The sequence below is a fragment of the Cynocephalus volans genome, chromosome 7, assembly GCF_027409185.1.
Source record: "Cynocephalus volans isolate mCynVol1 chromosome 7, mCynVol1.pri, whole genome shotgun sequence".
NCBI classification, from domain to species: domain Eukaryota; kingdom Metazoa; phylum Chordata; class Mammalia; order Dermoptera; family Cynocephalidae; genus Cynocephalus; species Cynocephalus volans.
In genome coordinates, this window is record NC_084466.1 from 1,247,571 (window position 1) to 1,269,969 (window position 22,399).

General features: G+C 47.8%; 1 protein-coding gene and 1 pseudogene across 4 annotated transcripts in view; both read left to right on the forward strand.

Annotated features, from left to right (window-relative positions):
* The window catches only part of PCID2 (PCI domain containing 2), a 31,368-nt gene extending 24,382 nt beyond the window's left edge, over positions 1-6,986 (forward strand). For 3 of the 4 annotated variants that reach the window (XM_063102356.1, XM_063102358.1, XM_063102357.1), the window contains exons 8-14: positions 1,739-1,814; positions 2,612-2,753; positions 4,228-4,328; positions 5,267-5,340; positions 5,445-5,570; positions 6,072-6,195; positions 6,565-6,986. In XM_063102356.1, the coding sequence (XP_062958426.1) occupies positions 1,739-1,814; positions 2,612-2,753; positions 4,228-4,328; positions 5,267-5,340; positions 5,445-5,570; positions 6,072-6,195; positions 6,565-6,654 (733 nt within the window). In that variant the 3' untranslated portion in view covers positions 6,655-6,986. The remainder of the gene's footprint in view (positions 1-1,738; positions 1,815-2,611; positions 2,754-4,227; positions 4,329-5,266; positions 5,341-5,444; positions 5,571-6,071; positions 6,196-6,564) is intronic. The other variant, XM_063102359.1, reaches the window with a different exon arrangement.
* A 4,853-nt stretch (positions 6,987-11,839) lies between these two features.
* On the forward strand, positions 11,840-11,982 carry LOC134382901 (U2 spliceosomal RNA; annotated as a pseudogene).
* Positions 11,983-22,399: the final 10,417 nt, after the last annotated feature.

Sequence of the window (22,399 nt, forward strand, 5' to 3'; positions counted from 1 at the left end):
CACATGAAACACTTTCCATAAGTTACAGGGTGCTTGTCTGTGCACTTGTCCCCAGAGACCTAGAGACAGTGTCTCACTTGAGGCCATGCTACCAGTTAGTTGTAAAATCACATGAAACACTTTCCATAAGTTCCAGGGTGCTTGTCTGTGCACTTGTCGAGACCTAGAGACAGTGTCTCACTTGAGGCCATGCTACCAGTTAGTTGTAAAGTCACATGAAACACTTTCCATAAGTTCCAGGGTGCTTGTCTGTGCACTTGTCCCCAGAGACCTAGAGACAGTGTCTCGCTTGAGGCCATGCTACCAGTTAGTTGTAAAATCACATGAAACACTTTCCATAAGTTACAGGGTGCTTGTCTGTGCACTTGTCCCCAGAGACCTAGAGACAGTGTCTCGCTTGAGGCCATGCTACCAGTTAGTTGTAAAATCACATGAAAGAACTGGTTGTAGCAGCTAATTGGGCAGTTATCATCAAGCAGGCTTTGGTTTTTAGAATTAAATTGTATTTCACGTTATTGTGAGTCTGTGTGGACACATTTTGGTCTGGAGGTGAGATTTCATTTTCCCTGGCTTGGAACAGCCTGCTTGTTTCCTGTTCTGGGCACTTCTATTTTTTTATGCCTTGACTTCTTGCTCTCGGGTTTAGTATTCCTAGGCAACGTGCCACTGGGCCTTTCTCTTTCTGGCACCACCAGAAAGAGCGCCGGCAAGCTCTGCAGTAGAGAGCCATGTGCAGAGTGGATATACATGGCCACCCCAACTCTGACTTTTGTCTCAGTGTCTTATCATGAAAAACGTTAAGCATTCAGCGAAGCTGAGGGATTTTACATTGAATACCTATGTATCCACCACCTCTGCTACTAACTTTTGACTATACTGGTGGCATGTCCTTTTTCTGAAGTGCTGGGGACCAGAGGTGTTTCAGGTTTGGGATTTTTTTGGGTTAGGGATGCTTAGCCTCTACTGTCTCTGTTGTGTCTATTCATGTGTCTTTCCATCTGTCCATTGATCCATTTCTGCTCTCTTCTTTTCTTTGTTAAATGTATTTCAAAGTTCATCACAAACATTGGTACACTTTCTCCTAAATACTTCAGTTTTCTCTTTAGTCTTTTGAGGTAAAATCTACATGTGATGGACTGCACACACGTCCTAACCGTGTGTCTGCTGGTTTTTGATGCGTGCACACCTGCATGGCCCAGACCCTGCAGGGAAGCAGGACGCTTTGTCATCCTAGAAGCTTGCCCTGAGGCGGCTTCACCGCTGTTCCTCTGTTTTCACCGTGGATTAGTCCTGTGTTTGGTAGCTTCACGCACATGGACTCCTACAGGACGTATGTTTGCGTCTTCCTCCTTTTGAGATTCATCCTCACTATGTATTTCACTAACTCATTTTGTTGTACTAATACAAGAAAATACTCTTTCCATTTTTCAAAAATGCTTTATAACAATCAGCTTTTATATAACATTGCTGTAAACCAGGCAGTTTTCAGCTGGTGTGGAGGAGGGAGTATGTTACCCAAATGCTTAACTGGGGTTAAAATTCCTGGCTTGCTTTTTTTTTTTTCAATTTTACCTATCAGATAAGACATCTTTTTTCACAGTGTGATTTTATTTGATGAGTATGACTTGAGCTGTGGGATTTTATCTCAAGATAGTAATTTGTTTAGGCAGTTTATTTGGTAATTTATGTATAAAGTTTTTATCTTCTATGTAATTTAAAAAAACTTATTTTCCCGTAGTCGCGCTGGTATAGAGGACTCTAAGAAGTGGGGGATGCTGTTTCTGGTGAATCAGTTATTTAAAATTTACTTTAAGGTAGGCTTCTGTTTGAATACTTTATAAATTTCCTTTCTCTCTGTCTTCTGAGATATCATATTATTTCTATAATTATTAGCTAGCCACCTGGCATTGCTTGGGAAATGATCATAACCATATTTATGACCCTACTAGCTCACATTTGTTGAGTACCTACTAAGTGCAAGGCACTGTTTGAAATGCGGTACAGATGTCGTCTAATTTAAGACAGCCTGCTCTGAGCTAAGTTACTAGCTCTGGGGGAAACTGAGGCATTTCTGCGTTAACTGTGTGGAACTGGGCTCTCGGTGCAGGCGGTTTCAGCCTGGAGCCTTCTGTCTGCTATTGTAACAATTAACTGTGGAAACATAGATGGGCGTGTAGATGGATAGACAGCTAAAGCCATCCTTGTTTGCTACGTGAAGTCAGCCAGTGCTGAGCGGCCCATCGCATGTCAGCAGTGGGGACTTAGCCCTTCCATCCTGGGCCTGCCATTCCTGTAGGACCTCTGTCCTGTCCCCACCAGTGTTGCTAAGCATGGGCATCTCACTAGGCAGCAGTCCTGGCTGCCCTGCAGGGCGATGCCCATTTGGAAGGGCTTCTCAGAGCCCTTCAGAATGAGTGTCGCCTGTGCCTGGTAGCTTTCTGTTTGGGTTCTTATTATTAAATAAATAATTCTGATGACAGAATAGGTTTTGTAATTCCCATTTTAAGGAGACATTTGCTTAGTAAAGTAGAAATTTGTTTGTTCTATTACTTGCCTGTTTTTTGTTGTTGGTGGTTTTGAACTATTTTAAATGGATTGTTATTCATTGTAGATCAACAAACTCCATTTGTGTAAACCCCTAATTAGAGCAATCGACAGCTCAAATCTGAAAGACGATTACAGCACTGCACAGAGGGTCACATACAAATACTATGTTGGACGCAAGGCTATGTTTGACAGTGACTTTAAGCAAGGTACGTCGTTCGTTTTTTTCCTAGTATTTTAAGTAAGATATTGCATCCTGAGCAACTTGAGGTAGGTGGATAGTTTCAGAGAACACACTCCCTGTATTTTGTTATCTTTTAAGAGGAACATAGGAGTGAATTAAGTCTGAGTTATGTGTGCGTGTTTGACACTAACAGTGATTAAATAAGGGAGACTTATATTTGCAGGTTTCTACTCCATACTGGGTCTCTGAAGCATGCATCAGAGTGTCACAGCAGTCACTAAACCTGGCTTTCTCTGAATAGAATACAAGTGACCCTGTAGTGCCCGCAGGTGACATTGATATAGGAAATGGAGACTAACTCAGCTGCTGACGTCCACCCTAAAAGTCCTGCATGGAAATGGCTTAGCAAGCAGCTGGCACATGTCTTTGGACCTAGTGTCCTATTTCGTTTGTGCGCTTTTCAGAATGGCCATTTATGATTGGCATTGTCCCCACGCCTGCGCTAGATGTCATGAAATCACATTATTAGTTTATATCATTAACTTTCTCAAGAGTGTGGAGCCAGTCTTTTTTTGTTTAAACTTTTTGATCAGCTGGCACGAGGTGCTCTTTATGATCTCTTCTGTTGTCTCAAACCAGACTTTTTAAACTCACTTCAGCTATTTGCTGAGCACAGGCTCCGAAGTACACGAAGCAGCGTAACGTTGCGAGATCAATAAAATAGCTTTTCTCCCTGTGTTGTTATAGCCATGGATGCGCTGATAACGAAAACAACTCTTACATAATAATTGCTCTTTTTAAAAAAATTTTATAGGCTTATGCATTTTCTTTCACAAAAATTTTAGTAGATCTAGAGCTTTTAAAAAAGGGCTTTTCTTGGCTATTTCCCCATCTATTTTTTTTTTTTCCTTAAAATATAAAACAAAAGGGTAGAAGCTTTTAAATTATATTCTATTGAATTCTATTAAGGTACTGATAATGTTACAAGTTAATAAGATAATTTTTTAAGTATGTGGTAATTTTAAGTGGAATTCTAAGGTATGTGATCATTTACACGCTCAGCTATAGGGTGGTGAATGTTTCTCTAAGTTACTTTTATCCTGTTTGGTTATATGTGATTAATCATTTTTTACATGTCTTTTTGTTTTCCCTGAATGTGGATATTATTTGAGCTGGGTTAGGCTTGTCAAGTGCTCTCTGTAGTGGTTCACCAGGTGACCGCAGGCTGTCAGAGTCTTGGTGGGAGCTAATTTCTTCAGTTTTTCCTCTGTGAGTTGTATTTCCCAGGCAGTTCTCTTTGAATTTGGGGCTGTGGATTTTACTTAAGAAAAATCACTGATGCGGAGATGAAGCTGGGCTGCTGTTTTTTTGAGATAATAAAGGGAAGCAGCTTTTGTCTTCCATGGAAGAATGAGATGGTAGAATAAGGAGCAGGGAGGGCACGTAGGATGTTGAGATGCTTGGGTCTGACTTCTGCCGGGCCCTGGCCGTCTCTGCAGCCGAGGAGTACCTGTCCTTTGCCTTTGAGCACTGTCACCGCTCAAGTCAGAAGAACAAGAGGATGATTCTGATATATTTGCTTCCAGTGAAAATGCTATTGGTAAGTGATGGTTACCCAGTTTTTACAGACTCTGGTGCTTTAGAGAAGCTGATGGGCTTTTTAAAACATAGCAGATGGTGTGTAGCTGATCACAGTCCAAGCTGCTGTGAGCACACCCCAGGAATAGAGAGGGAGGGGATCAGCCTTGTGAGTGGCCAAGACAGCGTAGCTGCATGTCTGACACTTGCAGATCCTTCAGAAGTGTGATGTTCATGTGACAGATGAAACAAGTACATACTATTTGTATTTCTCCCTAAAAACCTAAAATAATAGCAGTGGAGCAGCCAAGAAAGAAAAATGTCATTCTAGCCTGTCTGTAGGTGTTTTATTTAGTCACCGGAATTTATTTTTGATACTTGAAATGCCAAATAACTGGTAAGTTAGTTGACTAATACGTCCTCAAAGTGATAGAGCTTTCTTTTCTCCCATTTAAAATTTAAAAAATAATCAGAACAGCACACACAGATGGTTAGTACATTTCAGCATAGCTTGTAATCGAGAGGCACCGGTGTCACTCCCATGCCTGTCCACTGCTAACCTGTTCCAGACTTACGCAGTTTTAGGTTTCTTAGCTGATTCTTCTGGAAGATGTTTCTGTATTCTTAAATCTTATACTTGTAGTAGTATTTCTTCAGTTATCACACCCCTCCTAGTATATAAATGATAAAAGACATGAGAAGGTCAAGACCAAGGTCACATGTCATTGAATGACAGACGGTGTTGTGCCCGGGTTTTCTGACTTCTAGACCAGTGTTGTGGTGGTGGTGGTTTTCCTAGTGTACTATGAGGGTTTTAATTCTTATTCAGCTACTTAAGAAATTCTAAGAAACTCGGGGTGGTTTGTTTTAAAACTTAATTCCTTGATAAGAATTTTATTAAAGACAATTCTGTTAAAAATGAAAGCATTTTTATGCTGGAAAATTAACTCTTTGTCTTAGGGTCATATGCCAACCATCGAGCTTTTGAAAAAGTATCATCTCATGCAGTTTGCTGAAGTGACCAGAGCTGTAAGGTAGACTATTTTATCCTTTGGCCTTTGGGATTTTTAAAAATGGCATGTCGTGTGAGAAAGTGCTGCTTCTGATGCGCTCCTCCTGGGGTTCTGTCTGTCACCAGCGAAGGCAATCTGCTCCTGCTGAACGAGGCTCTGGCCAAGCACGAGACCTTCTTTATCCGCTGTGGTATTTTCCTCATCCTCGAGAAGCTGAAGATCATTACCTACAGGAATCTCTTTAAGAAAGTGTAAGTGTTCGACCGACAGGTTTACGCTCCTGGTGCAGTTCACGGGGTAGAGTTGGATTGTGAAAGCTTACAGGTGGGGGACGTCCCTTCTGAGATAGGGATGGCAGCCTGCAGGGACAGGGCAGGGAGGCAGGGTCCCCTTTAATTGTGTAGAATGAAAGGAAACTCCCGCCCACTGCCTCCTGGGGGCCTTGGTGCTGAGAGAGGTCACAAAAGCTTTGCCTGCACTTCTGGGGGAGTGACCCAAGTCTGTCTGAGCAGACACGTGACAACATCAGCCCTGAGAGTCAGATTCTTCACATTTTGTCAGAACATGTGGGATTGTTTGCTCATTTCCTTCGTTCACAACTAGCTAAGGTGGAGATCTTTTTGAGTGCCTTTTGAATGCTGGCTTATTAAAAGATGTGTTTTCCCTACCCACTCTCTCCTGGTACTTGTCCCTGGCCTTTGAGGTGCTGCACTCCGTTAGTGACTAGAGTGAATTTCTCTCTCCTCTCCCAGGTATTTGTTACTCAGAACACATCAGCTGTCTCTGGATGCTTTTCTAGTTGCCCTGAAGTTCATGCAGGTGGAAGATGTGGACATTGATGAAGTCCAGTGTATTCTGGCTAATTTGATATACATGGTGTGTGAGCGTTGTTTTAATTTGAACAGCTATGCAAACAGCGTTTGGTCTAGAATTTGAAGCTTTAATGTGGTGGTGTTAAAATTGTTAAAAGGCCCTTGGCTTTTACAAAGGTATTTTCTGATAACTAATTTTATCCCAGGAAATACCATTCAAAGGGCCTGTAGGGGAGAGGGTAGATGGATATATACTTCTGTATTCTCCACCATATGTTTTTATTTTTGATTCATTGTCGTCTCAGTGAATTGAATTGCACTGTTATTGGTAGAAAATGCGTACACCAAGGAACTAATTAATTGAACCACTCAGCATCTTTGATGTGACTCGCATTCAGAAATGTAAGCTAATTCCTCTTTTTCTCTCCTCCAGGGTCACATTAAAGGCTACATATCGCATCAGCACCAAAAGCTAGTTGTCAGCAAGCAAAACCCGTTCCCTCCGCTGTCCACGGTGTGTTGAGTGTATGAACAGCCCTGAGGATGGGGGAGCAGTCTGTTCCTTTTGATTTTAGTCCCAGGAATGCTGAGACTGAGTTTGAGTTGCCTGTACCTCCATCATTCATAACTAATGCCAACCTCAGAAAGACCTGGAATTCCTTTTTCAGAAAGTGCAAATACCTCTGCTGGCTCTGGAGCATTTGTGAGTCTTCTGTGAAGGAGGCTTTGTGCTAAGGCAGCTATGGTTCACTTTTCATAACCGTGGTTCATAGAGGCTTATCTTTGTGACTTTTTATAGCTTTTTCTATAAAAAAGGCATTCTGGATTTATACAGATGTCATATTCTTTATTGTATCTTTCAGGATATGTCTATTTTTATATATTAAATTTGAACATTTTACATGATCAAAATGCTTATTTATCTTAAGGCTTCTTTTTAAAAGCAGAATTTAATTTGATTTAAATTTCCCAGATTTTATAGCTTGCCTGTATTAATCAGCTTGGGCTGCCATAACAGATACAACAGGCTGGGTAACTTAAACAACAGGGATTTCTTTCCTCACACTTCTGGAGGCTGGAAGTCTGCGATGAGGAGAGTGCGGTTCTGGTGAGGGCCCTCCTCTGAGTTGCAGGTGGCCGTCTTCTTGCTGTGTCAGAGGGAGATGCTCTCTTTCTCTCTTCCTCTTCTTATAAGGCCACAGTCCTGTCAGATTAAGACCTTACCCTTATGACCGCATTTAACCTTAATTTCCTCCTAAAGATACAGTCACACTAGGGGTCAGGGCTTCCACTTCTGAATTTGTGGGGCACAATCCAGTCCATAGACAGCACTGCCATTGTTCAGCCTTTTCAAAGTACGTACATTTCCTCTGTTCACAAAAATTTACTAAAGAAGAAAACTTCATCAACTGTTCTAGCTCATCTTTGCAAAGTAACCAAGTTTGAGAGCTGCTTGTCCCTTTTGCACAAAGTGAAACCATTCCAACACGTGGGTCTGCCTTGCTCTGCAGACAGCTCATCCACGGCCCCTCTGGAACCTTGTCCTCGACGCAGGCGACTTGAGTGGTTGTCACGCACATGCAGGGCAGGTTCACTGGTTTCATTTCCTACTCTGGTGCTCACACTTTAGCTCCAAAAAGAGCAGCCGGGCAGCTGTGGCAGAAGGGGCTCTCGCCAACGTGATGGAGGCCGCAGTGTGGGGCCACGGCCCCTTGGAATGGTGCTCGCCAAAAGAAGAGGGGGCCTTTGCCTGTGGCTGCCGGGGAAGCAGGGCGGAGGCAGCAGACCATCCTCCTTGCGTGGGAACTCAGCGGAGCACACGGTTGTGGGCCCTGCCAAGTTTGCAGCCCCAGCGGAGCTGCACCTGCGGGACTCCTCTCCCGGTTGTCAAGGTGGAGAAACCCATTAATCCTCTCGGGGTGACATTCATTTTTAGCTGAAAAGGAAAACAAGGGAAAAACCAAAAATGCTAACTTGGGAACATTAGGGTCATTTTATCATCTCCTTGCATGTGGGTAATTAGGTTCAGCGAGATGGAGAAAAGGTAGATAGAGACCCAAGCCAGGTGCTTTTTCAGCCAAAAGCTTTATTCCATGAATGTGCAGGGGAGACTGAGCCAGATCAGTTCCCCTGAACTAAGGAAAGCAGGGGGTTATAAGACTTTTAGGGAAGGTTCAGAGTAATGGGCAATTTTGAAATCAGTGGTATGGCAGGTAACACAGTCCTTGTGGTCCAATAATATCTGGTAGTTTAAGTCATAGACTCCCAATTAGCCACTGTCTCAGTACAAAGCATTCCGGCCCAAAGTGTGCTACGCACAGCTCACAAGATGTTCCTTTCATGATAATAGTAATGTTTGCCACTTTCCAGGAGAGGAATCTCAGTTCCCAGAGAAGAAGGGAAAATGGGGGGTGGGGGGTGGCTCAACATGGCTGCGCTGAAGCCAAGCCAGCCATGAGACCCCGTAGTGGGGTTCTGGACTTTCAGTCCCAATGTCTTCATTGTCCTCAGATTGTTGGCTCTTCATGTGAATGTTTTCCACACCTCCGTATTTCATGAGTACACACAGAGAAAGCAAAGATTCAGAGACTTGCTAGCACTTCTGTTTCTCAGGAAAGCTAACTTGGTCCTGGTGTATTCCTGCATGCAGCAAATTGCAGTATATCTCTGTTTTCTTAGTTGTCTTTCATTTCCCACTATGCTGGCTCTTCTCTTTAAATGGCTTCTTTCAGGAGCCAGGAGGGGATGTTTAGCATGGCCCCGTGTGGGTGGTTGAGCGGCTGGGAGCGGGGAAGATCAGAGCCCCCCTTTGGCACATGTAGGTGTGGAGCGTCTGGGAGACCTTATTACCTGGGGCCATCAAGGAGACAGCTGGAGTAGAAATCTGGACTCGGGGGAGAGGCATGGGCTGGAAATAATGTTTCCCCAGAGAAGTGGACTTGGAGCTGACCAGAGGCATTGAAAGGATTAAGAGTATTTGTTTCCGTGGTTGATAATCATTGGTCGGAAATCGGTTTCCTCGACCCCACGAGGACATGTTGCATGAGTATTTAAGAAATACTCGTTCACAAAGCTTTGAGGCTTCCCTGTGGGAATGTCTCCAGCTGGTGTGCCTGGCTCTGCTAATGCCTGCATGAGACCCCCCCCTCCCCAGCTGGTGAGCAGATCATGAAGGGTTTAGGTGGGAGTGGGCTGGGGAGGAGGAGAAGGGGGCCCTAGACCATGAAAAATACAGCAGGGTATCTGGGGGAGGAGAGTGCAGTTCATGGAACACAGCCTGCACTTGGGGTGTGACTTCCAGTGGAGGATCTTGTGCCTGGTCATGGTTCACAGGACCAAGCAGGGCCTGTGCAAGTTTAACACAAAAGTAAGAAACACACACTTACAGTTCAGTAGGAGTGCAGGCCTGCTCAAGAGAGTGAGCAGCCGCTCGCTGAAGGTAAGTCTGACACTAAATCAAAGCCTACACACCTCAGCTGGCAAAGTGCGGGTTGGCCCCAGGAAAGTGAGCAATAGCCCACCTTCTGCTGGGATTCAGCTTTTATAGTTTCTATCTAATACATATTCATGCCCATCTAGTGAATATTCAACTAAGAGGGTGGTTCCCTGTTATGTAACATAGTCTTGCACATGCTCAGTTGGTCTCTTTTGGAGCATATTCATTAGTCAGATTTTGTCACATGCACCAGACATATTCAAGAAAATTATGTCCTCTTTAGCGCCCCTAGTGGAGGATCAAAGGATTAAACTCCCTCTACTGAGCATGCTCGGCTACCATGGTTCTATAACCCCTCCCTACCGAGCATGCCCAGTCACTGGATCTGCATAAGCAGCCCCCTGAGGTCTCAATTTCCCTGTCTTGGTGACAAGAACAGGTGTAAAAGCAACAGTAACTCTTCTCTAGGAGGGGCTTGAGACCTCGGGGAGTGTCCTGAAACCCAGAGGTGCATTCTGGAACCTGAGCCCAGGGAAACTGAGCACCTCCTGTCTCAACAGGGCTGGGTCCCACACAGGGGGCCACCTGCAGGAGAGAGAAGTGGAGCTGGCCGGGACTCAACCTCTGTCCCCACTGGTGTCACCTCAGCCATCCCTGGGGCCTCCCTGGGACATCCCCTGGCTGCTTGCTGCTCAGCTCACAGGTGGCTGGCCGCTGGTGCCCCTGCTCATTTTTTCTGCTTCCATGTGGTCCCCCCGCCCCCCACCCATGTGCCACCACCTGCCCCACAAGGCCCATCTCCACCTCTTCCTTCCTGCCTGCCCCATTGTCACCATGTCTGTCCAGTGTGGCTGCAGCTCTCCCTTTCTCACTTCAAGGTGGGTCCTTGCTCTGCTCCCTTTGTCCCCATTGGTCCCCGGTCTGCATCACTCTCCTCTTTCTGAGGTCACCCGCCTGTGCTCCTCCCGCAGGAACACCTGCTGAGCAGTCCCCAGACCACAGTCATCTTGGTCCGGGCCATCGCCATTCAAAACTTGGTATGAGTTCTGACCCTTCTGCCACATGAGCCCTCCCAGGATACCAGGGGCTGTACAGATGGAAGGAACTGCTGGGGGGGCGGGGGGGGCGGGGTAGTCCTTCCAGCCCCACGGCCCAAGCCCCCCAGGTGCCTGGGAACTGCCCAGATGCTGGGCAAGACCAGAGCCGCGTGTGCTTCCTCAGGGTCCTGGTGGTCCCTGACCCACCCTCAGGGAGACTCAAAGTCATGAACCATCCTCAGCTGATGTCCTTACCTCACCTCAAGGAAAGAGAAGAGGAAGTGACCCTTGAAAGAGGTGGAAAAACCACTTGCCAAAGTGTTAAACCTCTCCAGAGGTCAGCCTGTAAAGTTAAAGCACAAAAACGTTACAAGCTGGACATCTGTTTTTCTATATTCTTTCCTGTAGATGGATTGGAAGATAATAAAATGTTTGATTTTATTCATCTAATAGGAGAATATTGGTTGAGACAAAGAATGCAGAATTTTTTACTCTTTAATAGCCTACCTATTTATGTTAAGTTTATGTAATATATATGTAACAAATACTACTCAGTATGTATTTACCACGGCCTGTGGTGGGAGGCACAGACACCCTGCCCCCAGGGTCCCTCCCCTCCTCGGGGACCAATCTCCCTGGTCTCACTCTACAAAGCACATGAAACATTAAAAACTCACATCACCTGTTCTTTTTTAATAAACAGATTAGAGTTTTCAAGGTATATATGTGTGTGGAGGGTTGGGAGAGGTTAGTTTGGGGTGAGGATATCTAAAATTAGGAAAATTACTCAGACTTGAAGCCTAGAAAGAGAACGTAAGAAACTGTAGCTACCGAAATCACACTCGGACACGAATGACATCATGGTAATAAATTAAGAACACAATTTTTCCTTTACCAGAAAGTTCAAAACTAACATTTAGGGCAAAATACTTAGAAATATTTTTACTCTTTTCATATGCATTAAGAATTTATCTAATTATGTTAATGATGGTCTATTTTGTAAGAGTTCTCTTATACGTGGGCATTTAAGAAACTATAATTTTAAAAACATTTTAAAAATGTACTAGAGAAATATGCCAACATTTTATTTAGCCAACTATAAGTATTGCTACATTTATATGTATAACTGGGAAGTCTTTATTAAATATTTTACTATTCTGAAATGTTTACACACAAATGTTCAACCTCTTGGGTTTGACTCAGGTTTTGACGTCTTATGAGTAATTAAACATGGCATCGCTTCTCGGCCTTTTGGCTAAGATCTAGTGTAGTAATTAAACATGGTAAATTCTTACCTGTATTATTTAGTGTATACATGCATGTGTGAAAAAAATTACTTGCTCAATCCAAAATGGAGATTATGAGAAATTTTCTTACTATGTAGGCATCCTAGGGAGGATTTTTGTGTTTAAAATTTTTTTGACATAATAAAACATATTTAATATTCTATTAAAAGTACCAAATTCAGAGTCACGATAACGTAATGTGTGATGGGTAAGTCCAATCAATGTGCTGAATTTGCTTAACCCGAGGAAAGAGTTTAAGGGTGGGAGGACCTGAGTTAGCATCCTGGGTCTCCCACTTATTATTGGTTGTGGGTCAAGGGCAAGTTACTCTACTTCTCTAATTAGGATTATGTCAACCTTATCGGTAAGTAAATAGGTTAATTAATTAAGCTTTGTCTCTGAGAAACGACGCTAAGACAGCCCGAAGTCTGAATAGAAAGAGTGTGTGTTTGTGGTGGGGTGATAAGGTGATTATGTCACTTGCAAATACTCCTCTGGTTTCTTTGTAGACAGATTTCTTCACAACATTCTTTCCCCAGATTTCCCTCAAAGAGCTCTTCCAAAAGATAGGAGCCAGCACGCTCCCACCTGACCAGAACTTCATCTGCTTTTGAGGCTGAAAGAGAAGCTAGACAGCGAGATGAGAACGTAGGTAAATCAGTGTTGATGGTCATCCCCGGGCACTGAGATGACTGCTTTGCACAGGGCTGGGTGTGTGCAGGCTGTCCACTCCTGTCTCTGCCCTGGTGGACACTCTTCCTGTCCCCTGACTCTCAGCCTGGGAGGGCAGGGCCCTGGCCACTGCTCATGTGTCTTCAAGGCCAACCCAGTAACTCCCATGAGGTTGGTACACACTTCATTTTTGTTGAGTGAATGGACAACACTTATGAGTTAGAGGTAGACATACTAACACTTTATGGACATAGAATCCAGGGCTTAGAGAGGCTGGGACCCCGTCCACCTACAGCTGGGCTAGTGTCATGCGGGAATGTGAACACAGGCCACTTATTTATGCTTTATTTGTGCCTGGTGTGTTCCAATCTCTGTGTTTCAAAAATTCAAGTGTCAGACTCTGCCTTCAGATAGCCACATGGCCGCCAACCATGGTACCATGCACTGAAAGCTTTGGGAGCACTGCCACGAGGGGCACAGGAGCAGCGTGGAGGCTTCCCAGAGCTGCAACATTCTGAGATAGGCAGTGCTCAGTTTCTCTCTGCTCAGGCTTCAGGAAGCACCTCTGGGTTTCAGGACACTTCCTGAAGTCTCAGGCCCCTCCTCGAGTTCCTCCCCTAAAGGAAAGTTACTGCTGCTTTTAGACCTATTTTTGCCACCAACACAGGCAGATTGAGACCTCAAGTGGCTGGGCATGCTCATTAGGGAGGGGTTATCTAACCCTAGCAGCTGAGCATGCTCAGTAGAGGGGAGTTTAATCCTTTAACCTTCCACTAGGGGCGTTGGGGAGCACTGGATATTCTAGGTATTTTCCTGTGCATATGTTAGAATTCAACCAGTGAGCAGACTCTAAAAAGAGACCAACTGAGCATGTGCAAGTCTATATATTACATAACAGGGAAACACCCCTAGTTGAATATTCATTAGATAGTATGAATATGTATTAGACACAAAAACTGTAAAATTGGAATCCTGGCCGAAGGCAGGGCTGTTGCTCACTCTACAGCTGGCCCATACTTCACCTGAGGTGCGTATTTCTCTCTTTTTGTATCACTGGGGCCAGCTTGCACTTTGTAAATGTGCATTTCTCATTTTTGTATCAAACCTGCTGCTTTTGGTTGTGTGCTTACCTGGGGCCAACCCGCACCCCCCCAGGAGAGGTGTGCATGCTTTACTTTGGTGTTAAGCTTATTTCTAGGGGCTGTTGCTCACACTCTTGAGCCAGCCTGCACTTTGTACTAAACATTAAGTGTGCATTTCTTACTTTTGTATTAAACTTGGTGTGGGCCCTGCTCAGTCTCTGGAGCTAGGCCACACTTTCTCTGGGAAACCTACACTTCTTTTTTTTTTTTTTTTTTAAAAGATGACCGGTAAGGGGATCTTAACCCTTGACTTGGTGTCGTCAGCACCACACTCAGCCAGTGAGCAAACCGGCCATCCCTGTATGGGATCCAAACCCGGGGCCTTGGTGTTATCAGCACCGCACTCTCCCGAGTGCGCCACGGGCCGGCCCGAAGCCTACACTTCTTAACCATTACATTAAACCTGTTTTCACTTTGTGCTGTGACTGTCCTTGAATTCTTTCCTGTGGTGGAGTCAACAGCCTACTAGAAGATGGGGTGGGTTGAGGCCAGATACCAGGCCTTCTCTGATATCATTTTGATGTGGGTGTTGAAGTTGATTGGACTTTGGACAGGAAGGGCCCACTGAGGGGAAGGGCCATATGCCAAAGGCAGGGAAATGGGAAAGTACTTGAAGAGCAGAAGTCAGGGTGTCTGAAGTGGGGCAGGAAATGACCCCAGCGTGGACAGGGCAGTGCAGCTCCTCCACAGGGTGGCATCTGGGCGGGACTCCCTCTGTCTGTGGCTGTCCACCCCGGCACTTCCTGCAGCTAGCCTGCAGGGGAGGGAGGTCCTGGGAGCTGCGCCTGGGAGGTGTCCTAGAAACTTGGCCTGTGTGTGGCATGGAGGTCATGCACGCACATTCCACAGTGGACAGTGACGTTGCCATGGGGGGCTTGGAATGTGGCCCCCACTCAGAAGGGGCTTCCAGCCGTCTGCTACACAAGGCCAAGGATAGATTTGCACAGAGGGCTTTGGTCTCTGCCACAGGGGATATGGTAGGCAGTGAGTAGCCCCATTTGGCTAAAATCTTGGGCACATAGGGAGAGCACAGGAGAAGAGTAGGTGGGCGTGAAGCTCGCAGGGCACAGGTATTTACTGAGCACCTTCCTTCCACATGCCAAGGTCTCAGCCTGGTGCTGGGCCCAGCCCACACGAGGCGGCAACCTCAAGATGGGCCTGGAGAAGCCATCGCACAGCGATGGATGGAGATGATAGGAAGTGTCCAGTGTGGATGTGTGGAAAGTGCAAGACGCTGGACCAGGCATGTCACTGCATCACTGTCGAACCTGCTGCTTCAGGGCAGGCAGGAGTGAGCTGAGGAATAGGGACACGTGGGACACGGAGAGCACTTTAGGCAGGACAGTCTTAGAACGGGCCTGTGGAGATGCAGACAGGCGTGGAGCATGGCCGAGAGCCAGCTGTGCCCATGCGGTCCTCTGGCATGGAACAAGGATGCCCGATTTCTACCTGGGCACACGGCCACCTGGAATGCAGACTCTTATCCAGATGCCATGTGCTGAGGGTGCCGTGTGGCTAAACCCTGCCCAGTGAGACACAAACGGAGGGCTGGCAGCAGCTCTGGGGAACAACCTCGAAAATAGCGGGTGTGGCCCTTGGCCTCTTTGTCCCTACCTCCATCCTGCTGCCTGGAACACAGGTGTGATGGCTGGTGCTCTTAGCTCCATTCTGGGATGTGAGGCTCAGGGAGGACTGAGTTGTGAGAAGTGACCCACCAGGCCTGGCATCAGCATCTTCATATTTTTATGTGAAAAAGAAATACATTTTTTTTTCAAATTCCTTTTTCCTTTCAACTTTTTGCCTAAAAGTAACCAAACCTGTACAAGAAGCTGTGAGTCCAGCAGGATGAGCGCCCTGAGCCTCCGTTCGACTCACTGCTCAACATGTTGCTGCATTTAGTCTTTCTCTCACGTACATACACCATTGCACAGATTCGCAAGATGGTTGAGACTATGCAGCAGCCATCAAAACCTTCACTCCTGTGTACTTTGGCACGTGTCTCTCTGGCATATACCTCGATATAAACAGCAAATCCAGAAATATATACCACTGATACAATACTGTTACCTAATAAAGAGTCTATATCCAAATCTCACCAATTGTCCCAACAATTTTCCTTCATAACAATTTTTTTCCAACCCGGGACGCATACTGCATTTAGTTTTCATGTCACTCTGGACTCCTTCAATCTGTCTGGTGCCTTCCTCAGTTTCTCTGTCATGACATCAGCACTTTTGAAGAGCACAGGCCACTGTTTTGCAGAGCGGCCCTCAGTCCAGGTTTGCCTGACGTTTCCTCAGGACCGCATGCACATCACGCATTTGCAGTGTAAATACCACAGAGGAGATGCTGTGTCCCTCTCAGTGTGTCGCTTCAGGAGGCTGCTGATGTCCGTCATTCCATTCTTGGCGATGTTAACTTTGATTCTTGGTTAAGATGGTGCGTACTTCCTAGGACTGCTGTAACCAATTGACACACCTGGCAGGCTTTAAACAACAGAAATCTATTTTCTCATAATTATAGAGGCCACAAGTCTGAAATCCAGGTGTGGCAGGGCTGCGCTCCCTCCGGAGGCTCCAGGAGAGGAACCTTCCTGTCCCTGCCTCCGTCTTTGCACAGCTGAATTCCCCGGGTGTCACTGTCCTAACCTGGCCACCTTATAGGAACACCAGTCAGTGGATCTAGAGTCAACTCTCATCAAGGATGACATCATCTTAACTAATGACATCTGCAATGACCCTACTTCCAAATAGAACCACATTCTGAGGGTCTGGGTGAGCATGAATTTTGGGAGACACTCTTGAAGCCAGGTAAATGTTTCTCCGTGGGTTTGTCCACTGCGAGGGAGGTTCTTGGAACAGCGAATGTCCTGTCCCCAGCAATCTTTAACCGAATAGTCTTAGCATCCTTGACTGTTTTTACCTGAACAGATGATCGTTATAATCGCAAAATATGGATTTTGTAACTTGCATTCCTTCTACCTGCTAATTAATAAACAATTGGCATTCTGGGCCAGCCTGTGGCTCACTCGGGAGAGTGTGGTGCTGATAACACCAAGGCCACAGGTTCGGATCCTATATAGGGATGGCCGGTTTGCTCACTGGCTGAGCGTGGTGCTGACGACACCAAGCCAAGGGTTAAGATCCCCTTACCGGTCATCTTTTAAAAAATAAATAAATAAATAAATAAAAATAAACAATTGGCATTCTACTGTTGAGTAGGACTTTCGCCGCCTTTTTGTTTACTTATCTAATTGATGTTAGAGTTTAAATTAATGTATCTTCCATTTCAGAAGTTCTTTTTGACTCAGTCCCACATGGGTTTGAGCATTTGAATGTCTTTTCTCCTTCTGCTATTTCAGTCACATGTTCCCTGGAACATTAAACATTTACTGTATATTCTGTACGTGAATATTTGAGGTTTTCGTGGGTCTGATTCTGCTTTGTTTCTCTGCACGTTGTCATTTCCAGCTGTGTTTGGGGACTTTTGCCTTTTGCCACGAATGCCTCATTCTCTTTGGAGCTGTCTGCGCCCGCGATGACAGTGGCTTCTCCAGAGAGACGCAGGCCTGGACGGCGCCTCCGGTCCACGCAGCGCGACCCTGAGCTCCTGGGATTTCCGGCCGGGTCGTGCGAGTGGAGCCTTGGACTTCACGGCGGCCAGATGAAGCAGTCGCTTCTGGGAGCGACGTTTTCTCTCTGTCAAGGGCCACCGTCAGGACAGGGGTGTTTGTCGTGCTGCGTGTGGTGGCCAAGGCTGAGGGCTGCGGTGTCCGTGGTGTCCAGGGTGTCTGGGGTGTCCGCGGTGGCCGGGGTGTCTGGGGTGGCTGCCGTGTCCACGGTGTCCGGGGTGTCCGCGGTGTCCAGGGTGTCCGTGGTGTCCGGGGTGTCTGTGGTGGCTGCGGTGGCCGGGGTGTCTGGGGTGGCTGCCGTGTCCACGGTGTCCGGGGTGTCCGCGGTGTCCAGGGTGTCCGTGGTGTCCGGGGTGTCTGGGGTGGCTGCCGTGGCCGGGGTGTCTGGGGTGGCTGCCGTGTCCATGGTGTCCGGGGTGTCCGCGGTGTCCAGGGTGTCCGTGGTGTCCGGGGTGTCTGGGGTGTCCACGGTGGCCGGGGTGTCTGGGGTGGCTGCTGTGTCCAGCGTCAGGTGGCAGCAGGCTCCGCGGGACGCCCCGGGCCCAGGCGCTCCCAGAAGGGCTGAGCCGCATGGCACCTGAGGTTCACCGGCCACGGTGGGACACGGTCCGCAGAGCTGCCCGACGACCTGACCGTGGGAGCACGGTGGGGACACGGGACGAGAATCTAGCCCAGAGGAGGCCACGTCTGAAAACGCCCCGAGAAACAAGGGACGTGCAAGACACGAGGAGCGTCACGGGGCATCCCCTGACCCTGGATGTGTCCCCTGCGCCCTCGCCACTGGCCTCGCACAGATGCATCCCCGTGACACTGGAACCCGCAGGGCGGTGACCAGCGGGGGACGAGCCGGTCCTGTCTGTTGTTGCAGACGCCCCTCAGCTGGTGACCCTGAGGCGGAGCACCCTCCCCCCGCCAGCGCGCCCTGCTTGGCCACCGCTCGCCGGGACCCGCCCCGTGAGCACAGGCCCCAGCGACCGTCGCCGGTACAGACCCTCCATGGGCCAAATTGGAGGAGCAAAGAGCGACCCGGCCTGTGGCTCTGGGCAAGGACGAGACCGGGGCACAGCCAAGCAGAGAAAGAGGACACGGAAGGAGGACGTAGGGCGAGGTCACCGAGCTCCTGTGGAGACAGCGGAGGACATAGATTTGGGCGGATTCCTGCAGGGAAGGGAGGTCGTGCCTCTAGGAGCTCGAGGCAGAACAGGCCACGGAGGGGCTCGTGGTCCACCCGTGCACGCTAAGGTGCCCCGCGTGTGGCATTTACCTGTTCTTGGAACCGTCACGTAGCTGGACAGAGCTGCAGGAGCTGAGGGTGAAGGTGTCCGTGTGGCTGCAGAGGACGTTAGGAGGGGAATGTGGGAGAGAGGGAGGAAGGAGGGAGGGAAGAGTCAATTAATGTCAGATTGCCCAGTTTTCTTAAAAACTGGAACAGGGTACAGGGTGATGGATTTGGGGACTGAGCAGTTCGTGGACAGTGTGCATTTGCCGAGGTGGCCAAGCCGTCAGGAGAGCAGGGAAGCTCTGTTCTGGAGATGCTGGATCTGAGATGCCTGGGAAACATCCAGGTGGGGACACAGGAGTGGGCATCGGACAGGAAACGGGACTCACAGCGGGGGATCCGGAGGTGACCGAGGAAATGATCGTGCCATCAGCGTATACACTGATAAATCCGTGAGGCTGGTTTGTGCTTTTTTTGTTTAATGGAATGATACTCAAAAGTGGCAAAACTTAATGAAGGGATCATATGTGCGATTTCACTGAAGTGGGAACAGAAAAAGACAAAGAAGCCAACAGCCTTTGAGTGAGAGGGTGTGCCGACGAATACACGTGAGCTGTGAAGTTTGTTTTAAAAAGTTGAAAAAGGAAAACAAATTTATCTTGAGTGACTGAGCCAAAATAATTTAAAAGGTTAGAAGTTAATTGTAGAAGAAAAGGCAGCTTAAAAAAAAATACTTCTTCTGGAAAAATTTAAAACCTTGAATAGCTGTTCTAAAATTGAAAACCAGGGAAGGGATGTGTGTATTTGACATGTTAATTAAGTACCTCCTATGTGACTGGCACCGGTGTGTGAAATACAAGCTCTTCCCCGACTCTGACCATCCCTGTCCATTTGGGTTGCTGTAGCAAAGCATCTTAGACTTGGTAATTTACAAGCAACAGAAATTCATTGCTCACGTTCTGGAGTCTGGTAGATTCAGCGTCTGGCGAGGTCCTCACTTGGTAGGAGGGAGGAACGAGCCGCTTCGGGCCTCTTATGCCAGCCGTCATCCCTCATGGCCTCATCACACCCAAAGACCCACTTCCTACTACTATTGCATCAGGGATTAGGTTCCAACATATGAGTCTGGAGGGACACAGACATTCAGACCATAGCAGTGGCAGATAGTGTGGTAGCCAGCGGATTAATGTGGTTCTCATTTGCCATCTCAAAGATACCACCTTTGGACCAAAAATCCTACAACAATAAACCATCCAGACATTGAGATTTCATGCCCGTTGTTCATCTTGCTGATCTTGTGCGAGACAATGATCCATCTCCCCTGTCTCCCTTCTGTCCTGGAAAGACAAACCAACTTTGTCGACCAACGCACCAATAGCTAAGGGACTTTTCCATCAACTTCTTTGTCTTTTTCTGTTCCCACTTCAGTGAAATTGTATGTATAATCCTTTCATTCTGTGCATGGGAGGGAATCTTCCTTCCATCGGGGTCGTGGAGGCCCCTTCTTTGATGTGTCCTCCAGGTGTTGGGGTGTCCCCGGTAGAGGTTTTCCTGCTTCATCTGTTGACTCCACAGCCTGTGCAGGACCAGACATGAGCAACCAGCCCACACACAATCTCGTCACGTAAGTGCTGTCTTCCTGCGCTCCGTATTTAATCACCATTTAATCAACTCCAGGATGTATTTTTCATGTTTCAACATCTCTGAAATTGGGCTGTTCCTGACAGTCCACGGTGTCCAGAAGTTGGCCTGGATAGGGTCGAGTTCTCCGTGGAAGAGTTTGTGATTTGTGTCATCCCGTGAGGGCACTGCCACCCTGGAACCACTTAAAGGAATTCTCTGTGTGAGTTTGGGGGGCCCACATGGGTAATGTCAATCCATCACAAAGTTGGGTGAGTTCCTGGCTGGCCTACGGTTCAGGCTCTCAGATGTCCCCCTCCCTAGCCCAGGGCTGATCCAGGCATTTGTTCTTTCTCAGATTCTCTGAAGATGGCGCCTCTCCCAATGTCCACACTGAGGGGCTGGTGGATGGCACTTTACCTCCTGGGGCTCAATTTCCCCAAGATCCACAAGGAAGTAAAAGGAGGAGACACACGATGACGTGGCCGATGGCCTTGTGAGGGAAAGCGTGGAAATCCACGGGCTTCTCCAGAGCACGGGGGAGCATTAACACCTTTGGGTGGAGGCCACCATGTGACATTTTTCTCTTCCGACACCTTTCTAGATTTTATTTCTGGATCAGGGAGACTTCTGGAGTAGGAAAGCCATTTGAGGACGTTTCCCTATTCGCTGCGGCCAGCCTTACAAGCACCTGCCATCTGCTCTGGGAGCTGGAACCACCAGGTCACCAGGACTACACTGTGGGACTCCAGGGTGGTGTTCAAATTCTCCTTTCAGACTCTGACGGTCAGGATTTGTGGTCTGGGATTTGCTTTTTTGCTTTCTGAGGTCAGTGGTAAAAATAATTTTTTGGTGTGGTAAAATATAGGTAACATAAAATTGGCCACTTCAGCCTTTTTTAAGCGTGCTGTTCAGTGACAGCAGATTCACGTTGTTGGTTCTCCTTTTTGAACTTTCTGATTTTATGTGGGCAGCTCCTGCTTAAACACACGTTTGGATCATGTTTGTTTTTCTCCTGGAACTATGGCCTGTGTTGGCACTGACCTTGTCCTCAGGTTGGCCAAGTCCGGTGCCAGCACAACCACAACACCGAGCTGGGGGGTGCCCGAGACCCCAATCTGTCTCGACCTGCCGGCAGAGGCCAATGGGTTCCCTGGCCCATGTTGAGAGCTGCCTGGGCTGGACTGAGGCCATAGGGAATCTGCTCACTCCTGTGACCCCTGCCTCCACGTCTGGCTCAGGGTCATCCGTTTACCCCATGAGGAACTCTTCAGATCCCCTCTGTGCCACGGCCCTACCCAGGCTTGCAGCTCACACACTAGTGGTGGGGGCAGGAGCGCAGGTGCCTGTGGCAGTGCTGTGTCCTGTACGCCCCTTGTCCTGTCTGGATGGAAAGACGCCCTGGCCTGGCAGCCCTCCTTCCCACCATGCCCTGGCCACACTGGCCTCTCGGCCACATAGGGCTCTGCCACGCGGCCCCTCTGCGGGGACGTGGCAGCCACGTCTTCCTGCTGCCCTGTTCTCCTGGGTCCCGTCTACATCCATCCTGAGCCTCTGGGACCTGCTTCTCATCAGACCTACACGGCCAGGTCCTCTTACAGCACTGAGCGCCATGGAGGGTGACCAGGGGCATTTTGTAAGAACAGAGTGGAAGTCTGAGCCCTGAGTGTCCAGCTTCCCACCTCAGCTTGCTCCTGTCACACCCCCATCACATGGGCCAGCACCAGGGCCACCTGGTGGATGCCTCCTCTCCGTCTCTCTTTCTCTGTCTCTTTCTACTTCTGCCCACACCCCATTTTTATGTAGATTTGCTCCTGTTAAAGGGGCATCTGATGGAGCCCCCCACCCTGCTGCCCGTGGTTTCCTCCAGTCTGGTTTGGGCAGAGCTCCCCTGGTTTGTGGTCTCCGAGGGTCCTGGCCTCCCTCAGTTGGGACTTGCCTGACCGTCCTCTCATGATCAACCTTGGGTTAAACGTTCTTTTCGGCAGCACCCCCAGTAGCGATGTGCATGTGTCCTCCCCAGTGTGTAGTGTCAGGGGACGCGTGATGGCAGGTCCCAGTGTTGGTGCTGTTGTGTGGATCACCTGGAAAAGATGTGTTTCCCAGATCTGCACATAAAGGCATATTTTCCTGGTGGATTATTAGGTCATTTCTGAGGTGATACTGAGACCACGTGAGGATCTAGTTTCTCAATGACTTTCTGCCAAGGTTTGGGTACTCACGGG